Source organism: Triturus cristatus, chromosome 1_2 (assembly GCF_964204655.1).
Source record: "Triturus cristatus chromosome 1_2, aTriCri1.1, whole genome shotgun sequence".
In the NCBI taxonomy this organism is placed as follows: domain Eukaryota; kingdom Metazoa; phylum Chordata; class Amphibia; order Caudata; family Salamandridae; genus Triturus; species Triturus cristatus.
Window position 1 is genome coordinate 505,464,837 of NC_140580.1, and position 26,370 is coordinate 505,491,206.

At 40.8% G+C, this 26,370-nt stretch overlaps 1 protein-coding gene across 3 annotated transcripts in view; it reads right to left on the reverse strand.

The window, feature by feature from the left end:
- PTPRE (protein tyrosine phosphatase receptor type E) overlaps nt 1–26,370 on the reverse strand; it is an 895,414-nt gene that overhangs the window by 167,170 nt on the left and 701,874 nt on the right. For all 3 annotated transcript variants that reach the window (XM_085606227.1, XM_085606229.1, XM_085606228.1), the window contains 4 exons: nt 18,269–18,359; nt 14,532–14,608; nt 10,553–10,589; nt 3,751–3,848 (listed from right to left, as the gene is read on the reverse strand). In XM_085606227.1, the coding sequence (XP_085462353.1) occupies nt 3,751–3,848; nt 10,553–10,589; nt 14,532–14,608; nt 18,269–18,359 (303 nt within the window). The remainder of the gene's footprint in view (nt 1–3,750; nt 3,849–10,552; nt 10,590–14,531; nt 14,609–18,268; nt 18,360–26,370) is intronic.

Here is a 26,370-nt window from a genome sequence, read left to right on the forward strand (position 1 = left end):
TGCACCATGGTGCTCTTTTAATAGAGTGCATTGTACGCAAAGAGATACAGTGCACCCTATTACAGATTATGTGCTGCCCCCAGGACAGACAAAAACTTGCACCTGCCCTGGAGGCAGTGCATTAGTGAAAGACTGAGCAGCTGTTTGAAGCAGTGGCTCCATTTGCAGTGCTAGCAGCACCCGACCTACACTTCAAAGGGGAGACAAAGATCTCCCTGCAGGCGGGTGCAGTGAATGATTGCGGCCATGCAGTAAGTGACTGCATTGACTTGCAATGCATGGACCCCTTCTGCCCTTTCAGAGGGCACTCTCGTGGGGTGCAATGGCTGTGTGCCACCTCTTTGTGGCACAAAACCATTGCACCATCTTATGGTTTCTGTGCCTCTGCGCCTTTGGTCTTTGTACTTTGTACTGGAAACAAACAGGAGGCACCCTGTAAACTCAGTTGAGACCGGGTGTAATTATTATGTAACAAACAACAATGTCTCAACAGGTAATAATGGGAAGACAGTTAATAAAACATGAACATTAAGTTGCAAAAAGGGAAGCCAGGGAGACTGAAGAAGTTGTTTGAGAAAAAATGTGAGTGGTTTATATTTAAAGCCAATTAAGGCCAGTAGAACAGTATCACCACTATTTACAGTGGACTGTCCAGCGCAAATACTGGCGCATCTCCACGGTTCACCTACGTTGCCTAAACTGTTGCATGTCTGTATATCAATAATGCTGAACCTTAAGCCTTTGTAAATATTGTCACTACTGTTTAATTTTTGCGCCGCCTCTCGCTGTTACACTTGTCACTTACACCGTTCAACCTTTCACAAGCACTTTTTTGTGCACAAGTACCCTCGTGTTACTTAACATACTGTAAATAGTGCTGATACTGTTCTTCTGGCCTTAATTGGCTTTAAACACAAACCATTTGCATTCTTCTCCAAAAACTTCTTTAGTCTCCCTGTCTTCCCTTTTTGCAACTTAATGTACATGTTTTATTAACTGTCTTCCCATTATTACCTGTTAGGACATAATTTGGCCTTATTACAGCATGGGTGCAGAGGCAAAGTGTTTCCCTCATTTTAATGAGGCCTTATCCTCATGCAATTGAGGGAACACTTCTTTAAGACAGCGTTAGCCCTACATGTGTACTTGCACTTGTATTATAGAAGGGGCAGCACATGCATCAGTGGCTCCTTCTGTAATATCAAAGTGTCCCGCGGGGCACTCGCCCGTCATGCTATATATGTAATACGGGCCCATGCCTTCAAGTTCCAAACTGAACAATTGGGGAATAAATTCACTCTTAATCTATAAGATACTGACTATTCATTTTCCTTTTATGTATATCTTGAAAAGTCATCTATTTTATTTTCTTCAGTACAAAAATTACAGGAAATAATAGGACAGTCCTATGTCTTTATGTGCAGAGACTTCTCACTCATAAAGATACAACTCGTAAATCCCTTTGTGAAAACAAAACAATCGTAAACGTACACAAAAATGTAAACTTACACAAAAGTGTAAGTTTACCATTGTGAATTAGGACCCATGTTGGGTATACTCATTCCAAAGAGAGCAAGATCAGAGGCAGAACTAGATATATGGGATTCCATTTTATCTGGTGCTTACATCAGTGACACTCTCAGAACTTCATAAAAGGCATATTAAATGCTATGTACAAATGAGAGAAACACAGCTTGCCAAACACCCTTTAGAGGTATTTGGGCGTAAGTACAGTCTTGCATATGCGAGGGGCAAAATGCATGGTCAATGCATGGTCATTGAAGGCAGAGGAGGGCTGAAATTGGAAATGTGAGTCCCCTGACAGTGTTGTGCTTTCCCTTATGTCAAGCAGGACTTTTTTCAGGGGAATGATTCAAGCGCCAGGCTTAAATCTTGCTGCGTCGTTTTGTGGTTAAGGGATGAGTAAAGACAGCGCATGCCACACCCCTGCATATCTTGCCAGCATTTTTAAGTAAAAACACAAATTGTGCACCAACACCACGTTTTGTGAATATACCAGATTATGAATCTAGCTGTGTGCAAAAGTTCCTTTTTCCCATCTAACGCAGTCGAGATGTCCGTTTTCATATTTTTAGCCTTGTGTTTGTATGTCTGATGAATCCAGCACTCATAGTAACGCGAATACCGTGTTCGAACTGCCTTGTTTTTTGGGAAGTAATAGAGCATACATTAAATATGGATATCACAGGGTATTCTGAGTTCAACACCTCCTAATGACGGATAACACAATAAACCCACATATATTCCCATTCCAAACAGCAAAACTCAGAACGAGCTGTAATTTCCCTGCAGAAATTCTGCAGGTTGCACTTGTTAAAATTTGTGCAGGGAAAAAAGTGTGTTATTGCCACATAAGTCGTAAACCTGACTGAGGCTAAATTCTTGTGTGAGAAATTGAGTTAATGTTTGAAAGGGGTGGAAGCACCACTCAGGCAACAATCACAATCCTTGTCAGGGTGAACCAAAAAAAGTCACTGAATTAACCTGTGCTTAACTCTTTGGTAGTTTGGCACAAAGCAGTCAGGTTTAACTTAGAGGCAATGTGTAAATTATTTATGCAGCACACCAAAAGTAATAAAGAGAAAACACATCGCAAAAAATCCCAAACCAAATTAAAAAATTAAAGTACATTTTAATAAAGTGATACCACAGAAACAAAAATCCAATCAGTAGAACTGGAGATATGCAAGGTTTTCGTGAAAACAGCTCCTAAAAGCACAAAGCACCACTCGGAGTCATCTAGCTGCGAAAGTCACAAGTTCAGGCCGAATGCAATCGAGCTTGGGTTGGATACAGGAACCAGGTTAGTCTTGATGAAAAGTTACCTCCCAAGTTTGGCACGAAGAGTTCAGTTAGCGTTGGAGGAGGCCACGAGGAATAAGGCTGAGCATTCTTGATGGTCGTCGATGTAGCACGAAGTGCAGATCGGGAGTCACAGACACTCCTCACTGCAGCCTCTGAAGCTGGTTGTGTCCCTGTAGCTCACACTGGAGTTCGGCGAATGTATGACGTTACTACGCATACAAATACCATGCGTGCCGTTACAATGTGGGTATTATTACGCTAGTACGCTTACAATGACCTACCATTACACCGCATTCTTTTTCCATGCATACATCACTGCACGTCTTTTATTTTTATTTTTTTGATATATTTGCTGTTCAGAAATTAACATTTTATTTTCTGTAAGCGGATTCTGGATAGTGTCGGCAAAAAGAATTAGGAAAGCCAAAAGGCTTGACCTTTTGGCTTTGCCAGTACTTGTTCTCAATTCTGACTTAATTTGAAATAATAATACGCCTGTACTAGAGCCTTCAAAGTTGCACTGTCATTTTTCAGGCAGGTGCCCTTTGGGAGCTGCGTATGGATGTTAGCTAGGTTGAACTTTGGAGCTGTACACCCACTGTGACTGACTCATATACACATAAAGACAGAAAATACATTCAATTGCTAAAGTCCTCAAGGTCACAACTTATTGCTGAGTTTGTGGCAGCCCTACATAACTATAGCAAGACTTGAACAAACTTCGTAATTAAAAACAAAAGGCTTCGACATTTAGAAAATAGGCTGTTTACACCATTAAATAGGGCCAGAATTCCTTGAAACGAAACGAGAAGTGTTACAATTCCTCCACAATAAGACAACAAGGTACAACATTTTTGTGTTACTAAATAGTTTTGGATTTGGTAAGATGTGTGAAGTAACAAAATACAAGCAACATTTCCTTACCTCTTTTCTTTCTTTTAAATTTGTTAACATTACAACAACTGCAGACTTCTGTTCCCAGATCATCCTCCAAAAATCATTGACTGTTTCTGGCTTAGGACCTGCCAAGAGAAAAGAACATTTTACAAAATCACTAAAGTACAGGTAGATCAAAATGCAATACCACAGTGTACAATCATAGTATCTACAGAACTTGATTTTATGATACATGGTGCAAACATATGCATTTGTAGTGTAACCACAGGTGAACCACAATAACCTTTGACAATCAAACATCCTTTGGATTGCTAACAAGTAAAACACTACATATATCTCAATATTTATCCGAAATGAACATTGTATTTAATGCTTGATGTTAGAACCGGGATTCCCTAGTTGGCCGAGGTAGGTACCTTAGGCCAAGTAGAGACCCTCGCTTCTAAGTCAGGGAAAGGAAGGACACCTTCTCAGATAGCCCCTTCTCACCCCCTCGGCAGCATGGCACGAGCAGCCAGGCTTATCTTCAAGGCAAATGTGTAAAGTATTTGCAACCACACTCTCAGTGACCCAATGATGACACCACAAAAAGACTCCACACTAGTTTCATAGAAAAACAAATATATGTTTATATAAAAAGATATACGAAGAGACCGCACGATAAAAATCCAACATATGCGTATTTGTAATATTCCTCCTGGCCGGTTATTAGGCCAGCCAGCCCTTGTAGGTTCTGGCGGTATTAATGAGCAATTCTAGATGATCCAATGCAGTCCTAATGCAATGCTATGCAGTTCGTAATGCAAGAATCAGGCACTTTGTAATGTAAAAATAATGCAGTTCGTTATGCAACAATCCAGCAGTTCGTAATGCCAAATAATGCAAGGCGTAATGCAACAATCAGGTGGTTCGTTAAGCAACAATAATGCAATGCGTAACGCAACAATCAGGCAGTTCATTATGCAAACGAATGCAATGCGTAATGCAACAATCAGGTAGTTCGTAATGCAGAAACAATGCAATGCGCAAGGCGCTCCGGCACCGATCACGGCACTTTAGACGGTCTCTCTGCCTCTCGTACTGACTCGCGGTCAGCTTCCGCCAACATATGCCCCCAACACGGGTATGGTGTAAACCAAAGTGCAGCTCCACACTCCGGCCCCGGTACTGCCACTCCTTGGCAAGCACGGGCCGCTATACGAGCTTGAGCAGAGGCTCGCGCTGTAACAATGGGAGAGGCAGAGAGCGTCTCTCTCCGAGTCCGCACCACGCCCCAGGCAGCTACACATGTTACCTGGGGAGTGTGACCTCGCTCTCCTCTCGCGACTTGGGCCTCCGATGCGACTTGGTTGATTCCGGGCCGATGGCAATAACGAAGATCTCAGGCTGCAACAGGGCGTACACACACACACAGTGTCGCTGAGACTCACTTGAGCTTCGGGTGTGTACGGTCATAGGGCAATCCTCACGAAGGTCTCAGGCTGCACGAAGCACAAGCACACGGCGTCACTGAGACTCCCTTGGACTCCGGGTGCACATGATCACAGGGAAATCCTCACGAAGGTCTCAGGCTGCACGAAGCACATGCACACAGGGTCGCTGAGACTCTCTTGAGTTCCGGGGGCACAGATCACAGGGCAATCCTCACGACGGTCTCAGGCTGCACAAGGCACATGCACACAGCGTCGCTAAGACTCACTTGGACTCCAGGTGTGCACGATCACAGGGCAATTCTCACGAAGGTCTCACCCTGCACGAAGCACACGCCCACAGTGTTGCCGAGACTCACTTGGATTCCTGGTTCCAACGATCACAGGGCACTTCTTACGAGGGTCTCAGGCTGCAAAAAGCACACGCACACAGCGTCGCTGAGACACACTTGAACTTCGGGTGTGCACGATCACAGGGCAATTCTCACGAAGGTTTCAGGCCGCACAAAGCACACAGCGTCGCTGAGACTCACTTGGACTCCAGGTGCATTCGATCACAGGACAATCCTCACGAAGGGCTTAGGCTGAAAAAAGCACACGCACACAGCGTCGCTGAGACTCGCTTGGACTCCAGATGCCCACGATCACAGGACAATTCTTACGAAGGTCTAAGGCTGCATAAAGCACACGCACCCAGCGTCGCTGAGACACTTCTGGAGACTTTTGTGTTCCTGAGTTTTCACAACAGGGAGCCAGCTCTCCTTGGGCCCTTGGGTTAAGTTACTTCAGGACACAGCAAAGTCCTTTCAAGCAGGAGGACACAGCACAGAGCAAAGTCACTTTAACCTCTCCTTGGTTAAAGCAGAAAACTGTAGGCCAGCCCCAGAACACACAGCAAGGGTCAGTCCTTTCCTTCAGTCTATTCAGCTGTTTCGTCCTTGGCAGAGGTTCCCCTTGACCACGAAGTAGGTTCAATCCTTTACAGTCTTGAACAGTTCCATTCCACTGTTCAGGGGTTTCAGCTCTCATAGTTATACCCCTAAATGTCTTTGAAGTCTTTGTGTTCAGGGGGGCACTGACCCCTGCCCAAACCAGTTCTGGGTGTCTCACTTTCAGTGACACCTTCTTCCTTTGATAGTGGGGGTCTGGGTCCTTAATCACTCAGCAGGAGATGGAGCCATTGTTTTATGGCAGCAACCCAGGCCTCTTCACTTCCAGGGGCTACTCCCCCCACCCCCCTACACTCCAGATGCAGGTCAGCCTGTTGCTGTCTCACCTCCTCCCCTGGGTCAAGACATTCCCCAGAGCCTATCACATTTAAATCCAGAGTGTCAATCCACAACCAGGCAGAGACACACAGAAATGTGAGAGTACAAAAACTCAGCCACTTCTAAAAGAGTGGTTTTTAAATACGCAATTCAAAAACCACCTTCACAAAAAGGTGTGTTATTAAATTGTGAGTTCAGGCACACTAAACTTCACCTCTCCATCTTAAGCCTTTGGGAAGATAGGCTGGAAACATATAACACAGCCTTCCCCATTCTGTCCTATGGACAAGATGGCCTTTCAACAGCAAAAAACGAAATGGAGAGTATTTCACTGTTAGGACATGGTACACACCTTAGTACATGTCCTACCTTTCACATACACTGCACCCTGCCCAGGGGGATACCCTGAACCTACCATAGGGGAGTCTGGTGTGCATAGAAAGAGTAAGGCCTGGCAAGTGGGCGCACTTGTCAGAACAACAAGGCAGTTTAACAAACTGCGCGCAGGCACTGCAGTGGCAGGCCTGAGTTCTCTCTTTAGGGCTACCTATGTGGGTGGCACAATTTGTACTGCAGGCCCACTAGTAGCATTTGTATTACCAGCCCTGGCATACATAGTGCACTTTACTAGGGACTTTTACTAGTAAAACAAATATACCAATTATGGACAACCAATTACCATTATACTTTATACAGGGAGCACTTGCACTCTGACACTGATCAGCAGCGGCAAAGTGCCCAAAGCATCTAAGTTGGCAACGTCATGTCAGAAAAAAGGTCTAAGGGGGAAGCAAAAAGTTTAAGCCAAAAAGGGCAAAGTCCAACACTTGAGTAATCATTTCAGCCACATCCTCAACTCTATGACCAATCCCAGTTTACAGCATTGGAATGGCTGCTAGGCTCACTATTTAGTGCTTTACAGGGTACACACAAAAACAGAAATGTATAGGGAAAAAAACAGGATGCTTGTTGTACAGCCAGTAATATACAAACGCACGCTTGTGTAAATACAGCTTTGGGGCACTTATGATCAGTGTTAGGATCAGTGTTTTGAGAATCATATCAGTTTAAGGCTAAGACTACAGGAGATGTCCATGAATATGTTTTTGCCTCAAAGTATGTTTCAGTGGGCAGGATAGTCCCCAGTGGTCTGCAACTGAAAACAATGGTTCAAGATTATTTCATACTGGACCCTTCGCTGTGACTTGAACCCCAAACATTAATTTTACACTGGCTCGCTCCTAACAAATCTACCAAAGTTTGTGTGACTTAAAATAGAAGATGCTCATCAAATGGCCAAACTGAATCTTACCTCTATAGAGAGAAGGTAATTATAAGCACTCCAGCCAAACAAGAAAATTGTACGAAAGAGGACTGAAAGAACATTATTAGTTATACAGTATTGCGGTTAGTTATACAAAGAGCAATACTGAAGTGAAGGATTTAGACATCTCTGCAGCATACATTATTACTATGAACTCAATGAGGCCCTTAACAGAAAGTACAAAAATACAAGTCTGTGGCAGTCAATACCTGGAAATGCCTTTTCATCTGATAGCCAACACACAAGGATCAGCATGTTTCAGTCATCTGAGCACTCTGCACTGACATTATTTACTAAAGGAATATCTGGATAATTCAACACTCTATAAAGAAACCTATGGAGCAGGGCACAGCCAGATTGTATAGGTCACAGCACACTCACTCAGAAAGATGAGGAAACAGGGATTAGAGCATTGGAATGTTGAGAGCTCCATTGTAGACAAAAGAGTAGCTCCGGCTTATAATGGCTGGTAGAAGCCTTCTGCTCCCACATTGCAATGGTTGTCTTCCTGTTTCTCTCTTTTTAATTTAGAACAGTCTACTTTCCGTGTGTGAAATGTTCTAATAGGTTTATAGCCCATGTCCCTCGGGCTTTACCAGTTGTTAAAGGCCCTAGCCCTTGTTATAGGCCCAAGTAGTTTGGGTTCAGGGCGTTTGACAACTGGTATAAGGCTATATTAAACCACCTAATGTACTCCACCTGACTAGGCCGGAAGTTATACAATGTTACTCCATCATACCACCTGAGAAAAGAATGAGACCAGGGATAGTCTCCCCGAATGTTCGTGAATTTGGGACAACCAAATGGTACAACGGACAAGACCATGTTAGGAACTGACTGCATTGACTCGGGATTTTGATTGATCTCTGCCCCACATAAAGCGTTTAACAATATTACATGTAGTGCACAGATGAATGAGATGCACATGCTTTAATCTGTATTGCAGTACAAATACTCCCAGCTTTGCTGGGAAATGCTTCATATTATTACAAATATCTGATTCCAAACATTTAAAAAGATGTGTGCTTGTTTGCAACTCATAAAATTACTGTATATCTCCAGGATATATGTTTCAAATCCTTGTGTTTCTTGAAATTGATCACGGTGCACGACTGCCTTCCAGAAGGCCTGCCTGGTACGGTTTTGTCACACATTTTCCTAATGCTTTGCACTCACGTGCATGTCACTAAGTTTTTGATTTGAGAAGCACAAGCATGCTGGGTAGAGTATTCGCACAATCTGAAGATTAGATGAAGCCTATGATTTATGGGGAACTGTTAGACACTGGAGGACATTGATCTCAATACACTGCAGCTAAGCACTTTACATATGTACACATTAGGCTTTGGGTAAACATTTAATTTCAGACAGGCCTTCAGTTCACAGCGTGTTGCAATGTGTTAACAAAAAATGTGGAGGAAAAATTAAAAATATGCTTCTCATTTTGAGAACTCTATTTCTGCTTCAAGTTAGATTCGATCAAGTAAGTAGTCTTTAAGATTAAGGACAATGTACGCATGCATGTGTTTTGCTATCGGCACAGTGCAACCTGAGCTGGGAAGCAAGCAAACACACTGCATAGCAATATATAAAAGAGTCTGCAAGAGGGGGTCGATACAGGATAATGTACAATGCAATACATATGGGTTGGTACAGAGTAGTGAGTTCTGTTTTTGGGCTCGAGGGGAAGGGATCTATTTTAAGCATTGATAGGTGTTTCCTGAAGATGTGGGTCTTTAGCCCTTCCCTACTCTGAGGGAGTGATGGTGCAAGACTTTTGTGAAGGGTGTCATGGGGTGTTGGTCCACATTCTTCTCTGCCCCTCATGCTTCCAAATGTCTATGTATGCTTAGGCTCCAAATACACTAGGTCCTGAGGCTTAAACGATTCTCTGCTGCCTTCTTTCTGCCATACTTCTGATGGACAGGATTCAATATGGCTGTCATCCCTCAGATTCCAATGCCACTGTGCCTCCTTCAGGCTCCAACACATCTTCCTCATTCAGTCTTTAACCCCTTACCACCCGCTGGCTCCACGATTCTCTCCCTCCGCAGTATGGATGCTTATGAGTGAACATATTAGTATGCGACTCGAAAAGGGGTGAGGGATTCTGTACTCATTCTGTGCCAAGTTTGGACATTGCAGAATTTGTTCCATATGTGGTTAATGCTGCACCCCCTTCCTCCTTCATCAGTACCACTGGGTTCAGAATGGTGGTACACTGTCATCTACACATACAGTTCCAAAACGCCTATAGTGTCTATTTATTGGCGAGTATAGCCCATTCTGAATCAAATGTACCAGAATGCAAGCACTGGCACACATGCACAGGTACACGATGTGCGGCTACTGCTATAGACACACAAAAGTCCTGCTAAGAGGAGGCAAGGAGAAGAAGTAGGTAGACAGTAGTACCCTTCACAGCCTCTGGGCAACTTGTATATTTTCCAACAGAGGTACATCCTCAGTGTAGTTGCTACCACAATTAGGGAGTGCACAACAAACACACAGGTGTGCACAGATTACACTGAAACAGCAGACACAAGTAAAATGATTTGTGTCTAGACATGATTAATTTCACACTGCAAGCTCATAATTTGCCTAACATGAAAGAATGCATTTGTTTAAATCCATGAGTGGACTTTGTGTCTGTTTATTATTCGATAATAAGGATGTCCCTATCCTTTTGCAATATAAAAAGTAAGAATGAAAATAGTAGGAGCTTTAGAGTAACCTTCAAATTATGAATGGGTGTATTTTAAACTTAAAAGCAGTTAGACATAAACATTTTCTTAACAATACGTTACCTTGAGCTGCAATAAACTTATTCTTTTCTCTGTATCCCTGAAAAGAAGAATGTCTGAGTTAAATTTAAATATCGGTCAACAGCTTCAGACAGTTGGGCAATGATACAGTTTAACAGCGAATACTTGTTTTAATGGCTTCTCCACACAAAAGGTTACATATCTAAGTGCACATTCAGTAAATGAGTAGTGGGGGGGGGGTGTGGATGGGTTCAGCTAAAACATATTTCTAAATGTGACAGATAAATGCAGCTATATATTTCTGTCTATTCTTTTGTGACAGTGGGTCTGTATGTACAGAATTCAATAGAAAAACCCACTTAAACTGCAGCCAGGGGGCATGCATCTGTAACAGCACCTAGCAGCATGTAACTGAAGTTCCATGTGTAGCACTGTTTAATTCCATCCTAGGTCCAAGCTTTAGAAATATCCAGAAATCAATAAATGTCTAATAATGTGTAAGAGGACGTATGAGGTGAAACTGGGACACCGCACGCCAGCATACCCTGGCTGCATGTTAAAGAGGTGGGAAAAGAGCCAGTTTTAGAGGATTCGTCTATCTTCTCTGTAACCAGGCCCACCCGTCCAGTGCATCATGGCAAACAATAGCTAGCTCTAAAGCTTAAAGTGCAAGAAGCAGTTGTGTTCTTCTAAGATGCCAAAATACACACACACAGGGGAGGCACCCGGAGTTTATGCTCCACAGCACGAGACCATGGTAGGTCTTGCCAGAGTCAATTGGCAGGATTCAAGCACAGTAAACAGCGGATATGAACTTTTAGCTTTGCTCAGAGGAAACCTTTAGCCACAAACCGATCTTACTCACAATCTGGTAGATGAGCCACGAGGAAGTCAAGGTGTCAAAGTCACTAGCACAGTGCATCTGGACTTGTGTGCATTTCCATATGTATCCGTGTGCATCTCTGTGTGCCTACGGGTGTGCACCTGTGTGTTTCTATGTGTGTGTGTGTGCGTGTGTTTTAGGGGAGGTTATCTTCAAGGTCTAATATGCCATTATTTTCAGCTTAATGATTTAAGAGGATCCCAGCAGGGACAGGGACCTTTTTGTGACTCACTATTGATGGCCTTTGCCTCAATGGAGATGCTGATAAGCGCTGCTCTTGGCTGAGAGGCTAACATTTCCCGTGTTTGACACTGTCACTGCTGGTGTATGGATTTAGCAGTTCCTGGCACAAATGATAAAATGTATATTCCTTTATGATTAAAAGCACAACTTAGCTCTATTTCTGAGAAGCGCAGCACACTGTTCTAAAGCTGTTAGGGACCTTTCCATTCCCAACAGTAGACATGTTGTGGGGGAGTGGCAAAGTTTGAAGTAGGAAGGGGATGCAACTTTAACCCCCCCCATAGCAAGACACCAGGACATTTTGAGATTACACTTCGCAAATTGGATGGATAAATTTGCAAGATGTATCTGCCCTTGTCTCACATTGCTGAGGTCCTGCACCCCTGGATTACGGTTGTGGTGGGTGCAGTTGGGAAAATGTTCAAATCCTACCAATGCTTGGCCTAATGTCCTAAAAGTGATCCATTTGACACTGGTTATTTTTAAAAAAAAGTTAGCTAAAAACCCTCATGATACATTTACAAGTCCACATTAGTCATTACATTTGCACCTATCATCTCCTATCCGTGCATGCCAGGTGTCAGACTTGCTCTTTACCTAAAAACTAACAGGACATTTTACATAGGCTGTCTCCTCCCTCTTGTCATGCTGAAGGAATTACTTTGTGTGGCAGCCTTTGCACATGCACAACAGATGAAATGCTAACATTATAGTGCTGTTGAATTTCGGTATGACTGACATGAAATTGTATGACTGCCTTCACGATAAATCTGAGAAAGATATGCTTTGGTGTAATTTGAGATTTTTATTTGGTTGAAAATATTTTTACTCGAAATATTGTAATAGGACAAAGTTCATTTTAGTGAATACGCTAAAAATTATTTGTTGATAAGATTGTTTAAAAGTGTTTACCATTCCTTTTAATAGTATCATATCACATAAATATAGTGTGCATATAAAAGCAAAGATTATCAAGCATGAAAATTAAAACAGATATACAAGTACAGTGCATCCGTTTTTAACAGGATTTCAAAAGGAAAATAATGTTAACAAGGATCAGTATGAGTTGTGACATTTAAATAATATTTTATAAGTTTCAAAAATAGAGGAATTTCAAGAACTTTCTTTTCATGTTAATTGGATTAACAAATAAATCTCTTCCCAAAAAAGCAACCCAATGATTTGAGAACTGATAATCCAATTTTCATTTAGTGTTAATTACCAACAATACAAGTTTAGACTGGACAGACCACAATTTATTTCATCGCCAAACGAATAAATGTGTAGAAGAACCATATAACTCTCACAAATGGTCAAATGAAAGTTCCATCTGCTTTCCCTGACTGCTTTGTAGATATACCTTACAGTTAGCCACGTTGTAAATATTAGGTAAAGTAGTCCATTGTTATTCACATCATTGCAGGGTAAAATAGTCCATAATTGTAAATTAGTACCTTTAACGTTTGCTAGCATGCTGTTGAATTTGTTTCTTTTAACAGTCTCTAGTGAGATCTCACTGAGTTCAGTGTTTAGCTCAATTAACAATCAAAGAAGGAATACAGGTTAATAAATAAGCCTTTCATATTGATACCATAAAATTGTATGATTGCCTATGTTTTCTTTGTTTTTGAAGAGACTTTGCTGGATTTTCATTTGCATTATTAACTTCAATGCTTTTAGAATTTCTGGTATTAGGTGCCTAGATAAGAAAGGCAATACTTTCTCCCTACCACTCAGGCCCAAAAAATACACAGCTTCAATGATTCAATTTCTTACCATAAAAACCTTTTTAACAATAACTTTTGTTCTAATGACAATGCCTTTAGTATTTTTTACTTTAATTTCCTCTTCCTCAAACATCTAAGTTTAACATCTAATTTCTTATAGGCACTGTTTTGAATTTGATATTATCTATATTATCTGCAGTAGTTCTTCTTTTTGCTTGAGCATCTAAAGAGGCAGTATGAGGGTTCTTACACTTAGTTTTAGAAGATGTTGGTGGAGTACAGTGTTCTTACAGTCTTTTATTACACTTTGGCTGAAGAATTCTGATATAGGAAATTATTCCAAGCTAAATATAGTTCACAGTGCTTTAACAACAAACACCCCTGAATAACTTAAGAGTAGTGAATTCAACACTGTGAGCTTCCCACAAGATGTTACAAAGGATATTACCAAACACCAATTATTCAACAACTTCTGCTTCTGATCCTATTAGGTATGAATGAAGCAAGCTCTGCCGTAAATGTCAGCTTCTTCCATTCACAAATTGTAGTATATTATAACAATTTCTTTTTAGCTTTAAACTAAAGTAAGTATGTTAAATTATGACGTTCAATATTTTATTTATTTTAACATGTCCATTTGCTTCAGATTAACATTCACGTGGAGATGACAACATTAATATGATGTTGGCAAACATTCCGTAATTAATAATTGACTTTCTTAAAATGTTCTATGCTGGTTGATCTGTCAAACCAAAAGTGTGTGCCCTCACCAGACAGTAATTATAGTCTTGCTTTATTGTAATTTACTGTCACAACGATTGACATCATTCAGCTTACTGGCCTTATGCAGCATGAAGAGGAGCAGTAAACTGAGGTCACGGCACTGATCATATACATTGGAGCTAGATTTAATTAAAGTACCTGTATTGACACTTATTATTCCATTCATGGAGGTTTGGAGAATGTTGAATCAAGTAAATTGTAGTGGTCTACCTCGACTACCACCAAAATCAGACATTGAAAACACATTCATACACTCCGGTACACACCACCAATATATATATATCATGCTTAGGATCTAAATTAGAATACATACATATTTGTTATACCTACAGCAGAAACCATTCCAAGGTTAAAGAAGATAGTAACTGAAAAAGGTTATGCTTACATCTATGTATGATGCATTGATGTAGTCTGAACATGCAACTCCATCTATCTGGCTCAGCAACACCCTGGAATGGTCATCTGTAAAGAACAAAGTCAAGTTATGAGGGTAATAGCAGCTATTAGTCCCACTGCTACCTATTTGTTTCAGAAGAGCTCTGGTTTAATGCAAGATCTCATAGTTTTACTTTCATACATCTTTATTGATCTGCTGTCAAATGGCAAGAAATAATATGAGTACTGTAAAGGCAGAGAAACGAAAAAATAGCCAGTGCCCAGTGAAATAATTTCTGTAATAGAAGTGGTTCATAATTCTCACAGGTGAAACAGTAACATGATACATATTAAACAAGGGCAATGTTGATACAAGTGAAAAACGGGAAAACATCAACCTTAAGGAACATAAGAATGTATACATTTCCTCTTAATGTTTACACACCCTTCTTCCCCAAGTCATTATCAAGAAAATTCATCAGAGATTCAGAGCACGCGTGGAATTTTATTTTCATGTGTACTCTTTATAAGATATTAACTTGAAATAGCATCAGACCCCTGTAGGTAGATTCCTAATCACATCATGCCACTCCAGGAAGATTCCTAACACCAAGTAAACAAGAGATGAAACTACCAAAATACTAGTCCTTAAACGTATGTGCGAAATGTAAGTTGTGGCTATGCCCTTTTTTTCAGTGATCAAAAACAATACAGATGTAAACAATTCAGTCCATTACTACACAAAATAAAATTATTCTGAACATTTATTTATTTCTTAAAATGCAAGTTTTCAAAATATAGAATTTCCATACCTTGATTAATGGTCGTTTGCATTGGGTCGCAAAAATTGTTATTGAATACTTCTGATAAACCAGAATGCACAATAAGAATCCGATAAAATCATGCCAATGACAGAACCGTATGTCTGTTCTCCTACTCTCTTCACCAGAACCTCAAAATCATTCCAATTAATATCGTGAGGCTATCTTAAAAAAATGTCCAAGTCCAAAGGTAACTTTGTTCGCAGGACTAACCATGAACTATACAATACCGTGCACTTGCAAGTCAAGCCACTATTTGTCCTGGTCCAACTAAAGTGGCCCACAGCAATATTTAGACACTTTCCTGATATTTCCATCACTTTCCAAAGATTTGACTTCTTTCCCACTGACTTCTACGATACAGCTTAGCATTGTTGAAATTATCAAAAACTTGTTTACTCCATTTATGCTTATTTTATAGTTTCCCAAAATGTTCTCTTTTTTGTTTAATTTGTTTTACATTGTCGTGAATCCAGGGCCTGATGTTCAAAGCCTTTTTCCAGTCGCAAAGTCTACAATTTTTAAAATCACAGGATTTGCAACCAGAAAATTGCTTTTTGCTATGTACTAAACCCATTTTCTGATACGGTAACACATTAATGAATTCGTATTTGGAAGGGGGTTGTTTAAGACGTCCTTTCCGAACAGCAAATTATTAAGGTATTTATCAATGTGTTGCGACCTAAATCTTGTAACAAAACATTAAAATTTTACTGGCATCTGACAGGTGTTGACTCACTCAGAAACGGGAATGGGACCCCTTGGGACACCTTTCTCTTTGTAAATGTTAAATAAAAGTTGTACAGGTGTAGGCAGTGGTCCATGGACCACATCCAACCCAAAAAATAAAAAAAATCTTTTCTTTTTAAATTCAGCCCTGTTTCCCTTAAGGAAATTTGGGTGCATTTAAAACAAATGTACTTTATTTAAAATACGATTACATACATAGCGGTCTGCTGATCCCAGCAGGCCACCTTTACTGTAATGACATCCAATCATAGTGAGCCGGAACTTAAGAGCTATCTTGGGAATGTTGATAAGTTAGTTTCCCTTACGATCCACTATGATTCAGAATTTTGTGAACCAACATATTAGTACATAGTTCTGTTCACAAAATACCTTTTTATTTGCAGAAAGTCTGTGCACAATTTGGGACCTCTTTGCGCAAAATGGAAATTTTGTACATTGGACCCTTGCTTTCAACATTACATTCTTTAACCCTTTACTGTATTATTTTCTGAATTGCTTACCTTTGCACTCCACTGGGAGAAATGACCACAAATTTTGAAAACCAACTTACTCACCTTTCTAGAATTGCACTTAAAATGCTTTAAATGTTGTAGAAATGTTTATGTAGGAAATGATTAGTAGAAAAATAAATGCATAATGTTTAAAATAGTTGTAAATGGGGGACCACGGAGACAAATTGATTTAAAAAAAAACAAAAAAACTTACCTGCGCCTTCCATGACCGTGTTGCATTGTGTTCTTCTGCTGAACTCTCCTTTCCACTGCCAGGCAGACACAGGCTCCTATCCCAGTCTGCCCTGCGACCAATTCTGGAGCTGCTCTCATCATGATTTGCACTCCAGGACAGACTGGAAGCCTGTGCCTGCTCTCTCCAACCCCAGCAGGGATGGGGTTGGAGAGCAGGTCACTGCGCATGTGGGTTTGGCCAGCTTGAGACGGCCGGCCAAACCCACATGCCCAGTAAAGGCAGCGCGCAGGACTCCCGACCCAGCCAGTCACCATCCTGGCCACGCCACCAATCCTCAGCACAAGGAAAAATAAAATAATAATAAAACAGATATTAAACCTGTTTTATTATCGTTTTATTTTTCACACTTTTAAATGTGCTGGCAGGGGATGGGGTGACACTCCTCCACCATAGCGGAGGAGCTGCCGCTGACTGAAATGTTACGAAAGAATGAATCTAAAATAATGAGCGTTCCTGGGTATATAGACAGAGATTCTCAGATTTCTCCGACTTAGACTCAGACCCCTATTCCAGTGGTCTTGTTGCTGGATCTCTCCTTATTCGGAAACTCTTCTTTATGGATAGTTGATTTCTTCAGCTATTCCTCTAAGGTGACTACACTTGGATTTTTGGTGATCAACACAAAGGCAAAGATCACATTCTTATTTACAGATGTTACTGCAGCTGTAGGAAACTTGGCTGAGTTTCCAGTACTACTCTTTATGAGGAGTTTATTTCTGATTTGCTCTTCTCCAGAGGAACTCTCATGGGTTTTATTTAGTCCTTTAGTTAGTTTACGGAGTTTCTTTATGGAACACTATGTATATTTTTCTAATGCTGACTTAATAAATTCTATTTTATATTTTTGTAAACTTTCTAATCTAAATAAAGAGACAAAGATACTAAACCTTGAGATAAATAAAGGTTTTGAAAGTTCCATAGCCCTCTCATCATTGACTGATTTCAAAATCTAAATGTCATTAATTCGTATACGGTAGAAAAGGTCAGTCGACCTCTCCAGAGCCACAAGGATTCTCTGCGGTGAGATTTGTAAGTTTGTGTATATTAATATAGAATCCATCCTGGGGAGTCCTTGGGCTCCCTCACTACATACCTTCTAAAAAGTAGGTCTTTCATTTGACATGTAGGTCAAAACATATAGTTTAAAAAGAACTTGTTTTATGTTTGTGAAGCTTTCCTGACAAGGGTTTTGCTGGAGATCAGCATACTTTAAAAAGACCTTGTCTTACGTTTGTGGAGCTTTCCTTTAAAGGGTATTGTTGGAGATCAGCTAAAGGTTTCTTGACACCGAGTGCCTTTCTTTCCCAGGAGAACTCAAAATGGCAGTTTTCTAATTAGGCATTTCAATAGTTTTATATGAAAACATTTAACCACTAGATAATTTGAACATTCAGATGGAAGCCAAGTAACAGCTTTTATTAAAACTTACAAGGTAGGATATTTGGGTACCGATTTTTCTCTCTGTTCTCTTCCTTATTCGCTGCTTCAAATAGTCCTTGGAGATGTACAGGTGGCAGTGCCTAATCAGGAGAAACATTAGGTGGTACGTTAAAATCAACTGTCCCATTGCATTAGCAAACTTATTGCAAATCACAAGTGATGTAAAACTCAGATGGTTAGCTTCCTAATGCCCACATGCTTAGTAGTTTTCAGTTTCCGTATTTTATGATGGAAAAGTAAACTTAGATTGAGACCCAGTACTGATTGCATGCCATAACTGGTAAAAGGAAAAAAGTATAGCCTGAATGTAACACTATTTTACAGAATAATGGATAACAATAAGGTCACTTTAGTGGTGTCTCACACAGAAAATTATTAAAGAAGTATGTAAGTACATAAAAACGTTTTAGACACAGTTTAACCATAACTATCTATAAAGCTGAGGAGGTTTGTACGCAATTGTATTTCTACAGTAGGGAGCTCATGGTGGATGTGGAGTGCTGACATAACCAGGAGCGGCCTGTGCAGGTAAGAGTGGTGGGACCTGGTTGGGGGAGATTCGACAGATGACCACGAGGGAAAATAAAATAAATAATTAATTTTCCGTCGTTGTCTGTCTGAATCCCCCCACCTGGCCCCACTGCTATTACCTGTACAGGCCGCTGCTGGACATAGCGTTAATAACAGAAACAGTGAGGGCAGCAAGGAGAAGGCAGAGCCATATGTGAAACAGGGGGTGTTTGAAGAAGTAATAGAAGTTGGGATTCATCATGGTAGCTCAGCATCTGGGTACCATCTGATGAGGTGTTTCTTTGGGAGTTTGGTGTTTTGCTTTTTTCAGAAGCAAAATGATGACGTCTGGTGAATCTGTACAGGTAGGGCATTCCAGATTGTAAAATCATTTCAAGCAAATTACTTGTGTCTCAACTTGTCCTTCATGCATTTCCTTATTTCCAGTCTGGAGATGTTGTGCTTCATGCGCAGGCTTACTGGAGGTCTTAGGATTGGTTGTAAGGCATGGTCAGGCGACAGAATAAACTTCCTTGTAAAGGGTCCTTGTGAGAAAGTGGTTTGTTAGTTGGGATGGATAATAGTCAACCACAATTAATAATGTCGCAATTCCTGTAAGTTCCAGTAACATTTTCAGTAATTTAAACCTGAGCTCAATCCATGATATCTATGGCTTGGAGCAGACAGGCTTAACTTAAGAAAATATGTGAAGCACTTAAAAGTACCAAAAAGATGAAAAGTCAACAACATAACACAATAAAAATCCCACTATAATTTATAAATATAGACAACATTTTAATGAACAAAAGGATACCAAAACGAGAAAAATCCAAAAAGGAGAACCAGAGATATGAATTTCTAAAGTTTTAAAGTGTCTAAAAGTGCAAATTGCCAAATTCGAGCAATTAGTCATGCTGGACAGGTAAGGTTAGGTAAGGTTTAAGGCCGACTACGATAGAGTGCGAGTTGGATACCAGGACCAGGTTGGTCCCGGTCAAACAGTTTCCTTCTGACTTAGAAAGTTTTCTGGAGAAAAGGTAGCATCGACAAGTCGTCGGCAGGGCAAGATGCAAGCTGCGTCCGAGTCAGGGTTCAACAACAGCAGGTCCCAGCGCAGTTATCGACGAAGACGGAAAAGCTCTGAGCAGGCGAAAGCTGGCGTCCATGCCTGGGAAGTTCTCGACATTAATCGAATTCGACTCGGCGTCACTCTTAGTGATGTCTTCTACGTTACGACTGAGAAACTGTTCTGAAGTCAGATCTCCTTCAGTGTGGCAGACCAGCAGATCAGATCTGACTAGTGATTAGATGCCAACAGCTTTGGCTTGACGGTGGTCCCAGTCTTCCGCCAGTTCTTGATAGGAAATGCGGGCAAAAAGTCCCAGCTTTTGCAGTTTGAGCAAGATAAGCACACTTTGACACCAGTCAAGGGTTCCAGGAGCTCTGGAACAGCACCTTGGGTCACAACTCTCTCCAGTAGAAGCCATCCGCAGGGTCCAGCTGAACCTTGTTAGCTGGGTTCTTCAGAAAAGTGAGCTTCTGGAAGATTCTGAGTCCCTGGAGCTTAAAAGGAGGTCAGCCAACTGACTCTTGCAGCTCTCTTCTTGGTCCTGGGTACAGGTGCTTTCCACAGTTCCAGGAGTGCTATGAGGAGGGTACGGGTAGAAGTGCCAGTCTCTGGGCAGGTGAAAGTCCTGGCCACTACCTAACCAATGGGGTAAATTTACCCAGGGGTGACCCTAACCACATCTGCAGCACTTACTGTGTGTACTTACTGTAAACTATCCCACAGTAACCCTCTCTACCCAAAACCAAGATGGCAGAAGCTTTCTTCCCCTGTCCAGAACTCCCTGTGCCCACCCCAGAGCTGTGGCCAAGGGAATGAGTAAAATTTCCCTGGTGGTCACGGAAAACAGGTTCTGGGGCAGCTCCTCTGCCACTGGGATTAGTGTGTCTGGCTAGGTAAATCATCAACTACAACATGGTGTTCAGCTGGCTTTCCAACAATATAATCACAATACAATAATATTGCTCTGTCCCTGGAGAATCATATCCGTATCATCCACTAATTCCTTTCCCTGGCTAATATTATCTACTGTAGCACTGCTCCTCATTTACATCTCCTTGTGTTTTGTGGGGACTATATAGTGGGCCTGAATCATATCATATTAAAGACTGTAATACTTTCATCTGCAAGCCTTGCTGTCTCCAGTTTGTTGGGAGTTGTGAAGATGCTGGTAACACAATTCGTTTCTGTAGCATAATGTTCCTAAATGCTGCTGGGCAAAAGGACATAGATTGGATGCTTCCTGTGCTCTCAAAGAGGGTGAAGAGGTCCATAAGTGCCAGAGCAATGTGGAGCCTAATCAGAAGTATTGTCATCCTCACATCACCTGGGCCTGTATGATACAGATGGAGAGAGTCCTGGGAATTGTGATTATACAGAGTGATAAAGGAAAGTCCTCTGTCATTGTCTTCCTTGTACTTCAACTTCTCCTTGTCATGATCATGTGAGATGGATTAAGGTTTACCATAGGCAGGAGAGAGAGGGTGAGTGTCGATGCATGTGCTCATTTGGTAGTACATGCACACATTGTAGTTTCTGATATTAAAGGATTGGAAGGCTCACCTTCTGAACCAGATGCAGTAGCTCCACATAATATCCATACCAACGACCATGCTAGTTATCCCAATGTCCAAAGGACAATAAAGTGGGACTTGGGGAATTCCTCCTCTTCCTCCTTCTGTGACATAGAACACCCCTTGGTGCTTTACTCCCTACATAAGGACAAGTCACTTAAGGTAAATGCCTACAGGGAATTCAGCCATGGCATTTCCTTTTATGCCAATGGAGTTGCACAGATTATCTTGAGCTCGAGTGGTGACCTTTGCTATCAGGCTAACAAAGAGTCATTCCTCCTCATTTATTTTGTCCTATGCCAAGAACATCAATTCTTCATCAAAGGAATTGAGGTCGCATTGGCTACAGGCTATTCCTGAGATCCAGCGGATTGGCAGCTGTTCAGAATGTAAATGAGACAGCTGGTGCATATGATAGCAAAGAAATAGCAAGCAGGCATACGGAGGGGGCTCACAGGTACATAGCATAGACCACTTACATGTGGAGTAATTCACAATTAGCTAGAAAAGGCTGCAGGTGGGAGAACTGCAGCGTGTGGAGCAGTCTGCAACACAGCCAGCTGTCAGAATATGCAGAGGTTCAAGAAGCAGTAATGTGATGCAAGGAAGCACCAAGGGCCACATGCATCAAACTTAGGAATTACAATTCCTAAATTGCGATTTTTAAGAAATCTCAATTTAGGAATCACAACTCTTTATGCATGTAGGAATCGCAAAAAAAATTGCATTTCCTACACATTCCTTATTTGCGCCTCGCAAATTTAGAATCGCAAATAAGGAATGGCTTCCCATTCATTTCTATGGGCCTCTAGAATCAATGGGAATTGCATGAGCAATTTGCGAGTACCAAATAGGTACTCGCAAATTGCGCATGCAATTTCTAGGGTGCAAGGATGCCAAAAGGATACCCTGATGCACCCCTGAAAGAGCAATTAAAAACATGTTGCACACACACATGCCCCAAGGGCATGTGTGTGTGCAACATAAAACTTTGAGAACTGCACAATTATGCATTGTCAAAGTTTTCGCAAATTACCATCAACTTTAAGTTGATGGTAATTTGCGTTTCTTAAAAGCAAAATCGCAAATTCTTTTTTTTTTGTTGCATTGCATTTAGGGAATCGCAATTTGTGATTCCCTAAATGCAATCGCAATTTAAGTAATCGCTAATTTTGCGATTACTTAATTAGTAATTTTTGCATTTGGGATGAAGCATCCCAAATGCAAAAATTGCGATCGCAAAGGGGCAGATTCTGCTAATCTGACCCTTTGCGACCCCAAAAAACAATGATGCATGTGCCCCCATGAGACATACAGATGTGACTGTGTGAGGGATAAGAACTTGCTGCATGTCCTGGCACTTAGGTCTAAGGTACAGTGGTCAGCACAGCCATCAGTCTACATATTCTAAGGCACATCAGCTTTTGAGACTTCCTCCAATGTGTGCATAAATGCAGTATAGGTGTTATACAACCATGTAGTGCACTTCAACTTTGAAAACTCAAAAGTCATTGCAGGTTTCCCTATTCATGATGGTTTACCAGTTTTTGCCAGGCAAGGTATTTCTAGCTAAATTTACCTTTAACTCGGAAGGAGGGTGTAACTGTTCTCCAGCGGGTCCCAGAAAAGCAGTGGGAGTGGGTTAGGGAGATGTCAGATAAGAGGCCTGAATGATTAAAACACCTACTCAGGGATGTTTCCATGTTCTGTGGTTTGAAGTTCTCTCCTTTGGGGAACTATGCAAGTCCAGTCCATTAGAGGCAACGTCTGCCAGTACAGGCATAACACTGCTAAGGAAAAATCTCTTGCACTCTGGTTATGTCATGATGAAAATAAAAACGATTTCACATTTGTTGTGAGCATGTGTTCCCTTTGGCACCAGTAAAGGATGGTGGGACTCCCGATATATCTTAGGCACTTCACTTGTGGGAACCGGCATAACATAAGTAGCCCTGCTGTGCTTCTCTTTCCTGGAAACTTATAGGTGGTTTAGGCAGACCTTTACAGGGCAACCACTCTCTATGATAGCATTAATATCCTTTCACCCAGTTTGGAAGGCAGACGCCAAGGCATCAAAATAAGGCTGGCTTTGCTACCATCACCATCTTCTCTTACCAGTTTCAGCAACAAGCAAAGTTGTAAAATAAAAACAAATTCTTTACCACAGTTTTTGCTTTTTTAATTTGGAGGTCATTCTTCATATTTTTATGCGGTTTCTACCTACTTGAACTTTGTCGTGGAAACAGGATTAAAACTCATGTGTGAACCCAGAAAGATTTACATTTGTGAAAAGTAGACAACATTCTGAATTCAGCATGGTGTAATTTCTGTGGATCATTCATGGTTTTCCCAAAGAAATTATTGTTGAAATAAAAAAATAACGAAAACATGTTGGAAAAATACATGTAAGTGATAATGTTTTCATCTCTACTAGTTTGCCCCAATGGTTGATTTACACAAGTAATATACTTTTACATCCGTCAGATGCTTATGGTTGCAGGGATGCTGAGTGTTTGTGGTTGTCCAAAAGCAAGCAATAACACTCAGAGCCAACAACTGAGCTGCAGCTTATAATGAAACTTCATTGTACAACAACCATGCTTAATTCATATGGTAAAATCTAATGAATGAAAAATGGGTATGAAGAAAATCTATGCATTTTTTAAACGTACCCAATATATTGAGTTTAGGAATAGTGGTGATTTGTATAGTTCTGAATTTGGGGTTATTCATACTACGACGTGCTTCAAAGAGCATTTAGCAAAATGTGTCCTTTCATGAACACTGGCTTACATTTGGAAGCCCAGGATGGAGAGAAATTCAATAGACATTTACAAATGTTCTACTATTCTGTACTGTATTTCCACACTTCTCCTGATAGAAACGGTACCCCTCTTGTGTGGGTGGACTTATGGCATGTGACAGGACAGGTTGCAAAAAGCAATGTGGAGATATCAAATTTCCGCCATCAAATGCATTTCAAAAATAAAAATGAAAAGCTACCTTTTCATTTTTTTAAGAATAGGCAGTGGCCCATGGGACTGCTGCCTGCTCTTAAAAAATGTTGGTGCCCACATTCACAATTGGGAAGGGGTCCCTTTGGAACCCCTTCCCATTTACAAATGGAATTGGTCAAATATGAATGTTTTACAACTGCATTGCGTTTGCAAAACATTCATACATGCACCTGAGACTCGCTATTAGGAAGGGACATCCTTGGCACGCCCCTTCCTAATACCGACTTGCAAACCCTATTTTGCGAGTCGGTAATAGGTTACTGACTCGCAAATTAAGGTTGGTAAATGCTAAAAGCTGTCTTAATGGTGGCAAATGGCCCGGTTCTTCGTTTGCAACTGCTAAAAACGGTCGCACATCTGGCCCTAACACTTTTATTTTTTCCTTATTTATCATCAAAACATTATTCTAACAAAACCTTGCTAAAAAAATCACGTTTCTTTTGAAAACCCCTTTGTTTTATATAAGAAGATCGTCAATACAAGGCATGTGAATTGACCCCATTTTTAGTGATAAGGAATTTGAATTAGTTCAACAACTCTGTAAATCCATAGTGTATACAGAAAAAAAGGATCAGCGCTAAAACACACCCTTTGGTACAGTTCATTGCAAATGTACATCTTTTCGGTGAAGCAACCAGAAGGATCTATTTCCACACAAGTCCAGTTTGACTTATGCAATGCTTAAAATTAAAGTCAATAGTCCTCTTGGTGCATTCCAGGGTAACAATTTACCACATCATTTTCCTCTACTATTTCAAATGCAATGCGGAAGACCATGAAGATACAACACAGCCTCTGATTTAACTCAATGGACTTTTTAAAAGTAGCTCACAAGGCAAAGCAGTGGTCAATTGTGGAGAGGCCTGCCTGCAATAACCGCTATTCTAAAGACAAGAGGTTATCATCCAAGACCCAATCTTTAAGGTTGAGAAGAAGAATTTTAGAGGAGATCTTCTCACAAACATTTTAAGATCTGATTAGCCTATATTTTGCTGGAGTTCTCTAGTCACCTTCCTTTAATAATAATTTTGCAAACCACTGAAATAAAAGCTTAAGTTTGCTACCCATCAATCAATATTAGTTTTTATTGGGATTGCTGGTATGTTGTTGGGTACAGCAGTTCAACTTAATTTGAGGGCTATTATTATTTCTTTTCTACGTTTTGGTGAGAACAGGTTTATTATATCTTAATCCATAATCCATTTAATGCAAATTTTCCGGAACCTTGAGAGAGGGCAAACCATATAAACTACTTTGCTTAAATGGTTCGCCCTTTCTCAACATTCCATAAAGTTTGCATAAAATGGATAAAGTTTTAGAGTTTTATATAGCGCAAACTCAACCCGAAGATATCAGAGCGCTTTACATGAGCACCAGTTTCGTTACAGATGGACACATTCATTTTAGTTAGGCAGAGGGAAATTAAGTGATGTGCCCTAAATCACAGGATGTTGAGCGTCCCTGCCGAGACTCGAACCTGGTTCCCCTGCTTCGAGGTCGACTGCTCTAGCCGTAAGGCTACATCCTCTCCCCATTCATGTCATACCCGTTCATCCTCAGCTATCATATGGGCTGGTGTCACAGCAGTTACATCAAATACATTGCTAACCAACACCCCGAAATGTTTTTTGTGTTCTCATCAGTAATACCTCAAACATTTTTGTTATACAAGGCCTCTTTCTTGTTTCTAACAAGTTTCTTACTCTGAATTTACAACCTTTTATTTGCTCTGAATGGATGACCCTTAAGCCTCTACTAAGTGAATGCTTTATTTTCCAAAGTGATTCCTTGTATTCTCTACACTCTTGGCCAAACACCCCTGTAATAAATTTAAGGAGTGATTATTCCTCAACATACTATCTGTGACTATTGCATGGTTCAAAAGCCAGTTGAAATTCAGCAAGAATCTGAAGTCGCCTTGGGG